Raw genomic sequence first — 6,037 nt, 5'->3', positions numbered from 1 at the left:
ACCAGTAATAGGAAGGGACCTTGGAGACCTTTTAGTCCACTCCCTAAGACTTCCAACTTCATCATATTTTGGAAATAAATTACAATTGTGCATTCATTTTTTTTTTAATTTTTGAAAACTAGTAGCTTAAATATAAGAAAAACAAGCCTTTTTTTTTTTTTTTGAAAAAACAAACAGTTTTATTTTTATGGCTTTTCAAACTCATTCCTTTGAATGCAATGTAGAATTTAAAAATATGAATATTCACACACATAAACATTCTGAAGCATTCCCCGTATAATAGGGGTGTCAAACTCAAGGCCCGCGGGCCCCATCCGGCCCATGGGATGCTTAGATCTGGCTTGCAGGGCCACCCTGGAAACAGTGAAGGACCAGCTGGCAGTGCCTCTGCCAGCAAAAATGGAGCTCGGGAGAACTCCGTGTGGCCCTCCCAAGCTCCGTTTTCTCTGGCAGAGTGCTCGGGCCACCACAGGCGCCCTCGACACAAGTGATGTCAAGCTGGCCATGCTATCCTGGCCATGCCCCCCCACCTCCCCCAAGGTCAAACACAACCCTTATGTGGCTCCCCATGAAATCACGTTTGACACCCCTGCTGCATAACATTTTAATTCCCCCTAGCAAGCCATTATTTAATTGGCAGAATTTAACTAGTAAAACCTTACAACAATTTAAAAGTTTGAATTAAGAGGTTGGGCTGTGCTAGCCATTCTAAGGGAAGAGAGGAAAGAGGTCAATAACACTTACAGAAAAATGTGTCTTCTTTTACAGGGTTTTCCATGACTTCCACACAGGAAAAATTGTCTTAGCCTATGTTATTGGCCCAGACTTCATGAAAGCCTAACTCTATCCCTAAGAGCAATTTTCACTAGAAGTAGGATTTTTCCTCTGTATTTTATTGTTTTATTATTTTTATTATTTATTTATTATTTAGATTTTTATACCGCCCTTCTCCCGAAGGACTCAGGACGGTGTACAGCCAGATTAAAACAATTCAATATACAAAATTAAAACAACAGTTAAAATACATATTCTATAAGTGGCCGAGAATTAAAACCGTCGAATTGACCCATGCTAAAATAACCCCATTAAAATTATTAAAAATTCAAAAATTTTAAAATTTAAAAATCAAGCCAGTCCCGCTTGAATAAACAGATACGTTTTCAGTTCACGGTGAAAGGTCCGAAGGTCAGGTAATTGGCGCAAACCAGGGGGAAGTTCGTTCCAGAGGGTAGGTGCTCCAACAGAGAAGGCCCTTCCCCTGGGGGCCGCCAGCCGACATTGCTTGGCGGACGGCACCCTGAGAAGACCCTCTCTGTGTGAGCATAAGGTGGGAGGCATAAGGTAACAGCAGGCGGTCCCGTAAATACCCGGGCCCTAAGCCATGGAGCGCTTTAAAGGTGGTAACCAACACCTTGAAGCGCACCCGAAAGACCACAGGTAGCCAGTGCAGACTGCGCAGGAGCGGTGTTACCTGGGAGCAACGTGTAGCTCCCTCAATCACCCGCGCAGCTGCATTCTGAACTAACTGGAGCCTCCGAGTGCACTTCAGGGGTAGCCCCATGTAGAGAGCATTGCAATAATCTAGACGATTGTGTCGAAAACTAAGTCCAAAAGGAAAGCTGTGAGTCTCATTTACTTAAGAGAGCTGCTGAGAATCTAAGCATGAGGTCTTTCTTTGGTTCTCCATAGAATAATATCTGGCTAAGAATGTCTGACAATTTCATATAAGGTCAGAGTACTTGAAAACACCACACAGAACACATGCTGTTGAAAAATACACAATTTTCCCTGTGAAAATTCCACCCCCCCAATGGAAGTCATGGAAAATCCTTGAAATAACGCAACATCTGTTTCTCTTTGCTCTGAGAGCTGAAAGGAAGGACTATATATACCATTTGGTATACCTCTGGTGGCTCAACGGACTAACAACAGAAGACACATCTTTTCATTCGCGCGGGGCTGGCTTAAATTTTATCGATTTTAAATTTTTATTACTAATTTTAAATGGAGTTTTTAGTTTTTATATATTTTAATGTTTCTAGGCCAATTATAATAAGTTTTTTAATTTGCATTTTAAACTGTATATAGTATTGTCTGTTTTTTACTTTTGCCTGTACACCGCCCTGAGTCCTTCGGGAGAAGGGCGATATAAAAATCAAATAAATAATAATAATAAATAATAAAATAAGTCTGTCTGTTATTAACACAGCTGCTTGCAATTACTGCAAGTTCAAGTCCCACCAGGCCCAAGGTTGACTCAGCCTTCCACCCTTTATAAGGTAGGTAAAATGAGGACCCAGATTGTTGGGGGCAATTAAGTTGACTTTGTATATAATATACAAATGGATGAAGACTATTGCTTAACACATTGTAAGCCGCCCTGATTCTTCGGAGAAGGGCGGGATATAAATTCAAATAAAAAAAAAATAGTTTCCCTCCCTAGGTACCATATTTTGAAAATTGCTATCAGGTCAGAGAAGGACTGGGAAGATGTGTGCAAAGGAAGCAATTGACTGCCAAGAAAATTAAAAGTGCAGATATTGAAGATGGTTCCCTCAACCATTGGGAAGGAAGGAAGGAAGGAAGGAAGGAAGGAAGGAAGGAAGGAAGGAAGGAAGGAAGGCAGGCAACACTAAGCAGGGGCTTAATTTATTATCTGAAATCTACTCTGGAGAAAGACAGTATCAGTGACATTCATTTAGATGATGTGACTCTCTCCCAGACTTTCTTGAAGGCTGCCTTCACATCTTTGTTGCGTAAACTGTAAATGAAAGGGTTAACCAGAGGGCCAATTATGGTATAGAACAATGCATTTGCCTTGTTCCAATTTGGAGTGCTTTGAGATTTGGGTCTGCAATACATGATGAGAATGGAACCATAGAATAGGGTAACTGACACCAGGTGGGCCAAGCAAGTGAAGAAGGCTTTGCGTCTCCCTGCGGATGAATGGATACGAATGATGGCTCCTACAATACCAATATAGGAGCTCAGGATGATAGCTGAGGTTATCAGCCAATTGCAACCTATGAGAGCAGTCAGAATGACTTCATAGAACCCTATATCATCACATGACATTTTCAGAAGAGGCAGCACATCACAAAAGTAGTGATTGATGACATTGTTCCCACAAAAGCGTAGGCGGAAAGTGTTACTAATGTGTGCAATGGCATTGGCAAAGCCAGCTGCATAAGCTACCACCACCAGCTGGATGCAGAGCTTCTTGGGCATGGCAGTGGTATAAAGAAGTGGATTGCAGATGGCCACATAGCGGTCATAGGCCATGAAGGCTAGTAGGAAGCATTCACTGTAGGCCAAGCCAGCAGAGAAGAACAATTGTGCTGCACAACCAGCTATGGACATGTGATTATTCTTGGATACACAGTCAGACAAGATCCGAGGAGTGTAGACCGAGGAGTACCAGACATCCAGGAAAGAGAGGCTGCCTACAAAGAAATACATAGGTGTATGCAAACGGGAGTCTAGGTATATCAGGGCCATGAGGCCCAGATTCCCAGTCAGTGTAATGGTGTAGGAGACCAAGAACAGCACAAAGAAGATTATTCGTAGAAATGGATCTGTTGTGAATCCAACAAGGACAAAATCTGTAACAAGTGTTTGATTGCCTTCCACTCCTGTCATTTTCATAAGCATAGTCTGTTTAGAAAAGAAAGAGAAGTCAAGATTTGACTATTTTCAGTCCCAGAATATAGAATTTGTGCTACGATTTTGAAGCATGTTTTGAAAACCTTCTGAAGTACAGTATTTGGTATGCTGCTATCAACTTTTCCCTGAACTGATTTGGCTTCCAGTTTTTAACATTCTATAATAGTTACGGGATACAGGCTTCATCCATTCAAAAGAGGCATTCAACAAGCCCAAAAATGGACAAAAAGAGCAAAACATCTCCTCACCACCCAGAGGAGCATAGATTAACACCCAGAATAACATTAGGATAACAATCAAAAAGCAAGCAATGCCCCAATCAAGGAACTGCCAAACAAGCTAGCAGTAAACCTATATTGACTTTAATTTCATCTGGACTTTCCATTGCTAAGTATAACAGAATAATATAATTGGAAGAGACCTTGGAGGTGTTCTAATCCAACAACCTGCTCAAGCAGAAAACCCTATACCATATCAGACAAATGGTTGTCTGATCTCTTCTTAAAAACCTCCAGTGTTGGAGCTACAACTTCTGGAGGCAACTCGTTCTACAGATTAATTATTCTAACTGTCAGGAAATTTCTCTTTAGTTCAAGCTGATTAGTTTCCATCCATTGCTTCTTGTCCTGCCTTCAGGTACTTCAGCGAATAGGTTGTCTCCCTCTTCTTTGTGGCAGCTCTTAGATATCGGAACACTGCTATCATGTCACCTCTAGTCTTTTTTTTCATTAAACTAGACATAATCAATTCCTGCAACTGTTCTTTATATGTTTTAGCCTCCAGTCCCTGATCATCTTTTTTGCTCTTCTCTGTTCTCTTTCTAAAGTCTCAAGATCTTTTTTATATCATGGCGACCAAAACTGGATGCATAAGTGCTGGTTGTGCAAAAAGACTGTAAGGGAAAGAAATACACCAATATATACAAAAATGTCTGATAATAAAAACTGAATTAAAACTATACATATTTTTATTAAGTATGATACTGGAGAATGTAAAAGGAAAGCATCACAATTTATGAAGAAATATGGTGACAGTGGCAAGAGTCCCTCTGGAACAACTTTGGAAAGAGAAATCTTGTAGACCAAACAGGCTTGGGAGAAAATTTTGAAAAATACATGGCAATAGCAAAATTAAGTGTATATATTCATAATAGACGCTTAACCACCAATGTTCCCATATATAAAATACATAACACAGAGAGGGAATCTAAAGCACTTAGAATATGGTTTGGAAGACAAAATCTGTTCAAAAAATAATAAAAATTACCTCAATAATCATAGTCCAAAACATACGTATTTTTCTTATTTTATGGTCTGAAATATTTTTTAACAGGGTCATAGTAAATACCTGGTTAGTTCTGATGACAAAGTTCGCAACTACAAATTGTAAAACGAAGGATTAATTTTCAGTCTGCAAGACAAGGAGGAAAAACACAATGTATAACTCCTTGATCTCAACTATGCTTTGATCAGCATTTCACAAGGCAGGTCAAGAATATACCTTATATAGATTTTTTAAACAGATGAGCATATCCTCCTAAAAATTATACTACTAGCAGTTAGATTTGTATAATCTTATCATTTTAATAATAGCATTTCTATAAATGATTCTTCACTGGTCATTTACTAATGGGAATTCTTGCTTTATTTTATTTGTTGAGATAAATTCTTTTCAATGAGCTCAAGAGAGCAAGAGAGCACAGATGATTCTTCTTGGTATATTTGTGTGATAAAGAGGCAGGACAGACTGCGAGGAAGTGATGAAATTAAAAGTGAGCCAGTGAACTCCATAACTTAATGAAATAGGAACTGAATCTGCATCTTTGAATTAACTATAACTATAACTATAACTATAACTATAACTATAACTATAACTATAACTATAACTATAACTATAACTATAACTATAACTATAACCATAGGAGTTTATTCCATGCCAGTTATAGGCTAGCTGAATTCTCAGATTGGAAAGTTGTGCATCCTGTCACCCAAGGTCTTCACTTATAGGTGATTATTACTACAATGCTTAACTTATCTGAGGACCTTCCTAATCCTTACATAAGCTTTATATACATCTCTATTTTATTCCTAACGATTTCATCCAGTTGATGTTCTGTTGTTGCTCTGTCACATTTCTAATGTTGAAGAAACAAATATTTTCTTCATACTCGTTCATAATTTTCTCCCTTTTAATGGAAGTCCAAAACTAGCTACCTATGGTGGGCTGACCTGCTCTGATTTCCATTCAAACTATCCCAGAGAACATATTGCTTAAGCAGAAGCAATAACAAAGGTGGTGTCTAGTGTAGTTTTGTAAACTGTTGTCTTTCTTTCTATTTTGTGGCCCAAAATACAGGTCCACTCTTCACTCGATG

At 39.0% G+C, this 6,037-nt stretch overlaps 1 protein-coding gene across 1 annotated transcript; it reads right to left on the bottom strand.

Moving 5' to 3' along the window:
- Nucleotides 1-2,694: 2,694 nt before the first annotated feature.
- Nucleotides 2,695-4,048, bottom strand: LOC131185395 (olfactory receptor 9G4-like). Its single transcript, XM_058157925.1, has 2 exons — nt 4,042-4,048; nt 2,695-3,629 (listed from the first exon to the last, which is right to left on the bottom strand). Exons 1-2 carry the CDS (start codon nt 4,046-4,048, stop codon nt 2,695-2,697), a joined length of 942 nt encoding a protein of 313 aa, XP_058013908.1.
- Between the last annotated feature and the right edge of the window lie 1,989 nt (nt 4,049-6,037).

This window comes from Ahaetulla prasina, chromosome 1 (genome assembly GCF_028640845.1).
Source record: "Ahaetulla prasina isolate Xishuangbanna chromosome 1, ASM2864084v1, whole genome shotgun sequence".
NCBI lineage: Eukaryota > Metazoa > Chordata > Lepidosauria > Squamata > Colubridae > Ahaetulla > Ahaetulla prasina.
This window is presented reverse-complemented; position numbering and strand designations above follow the sequence as displayed.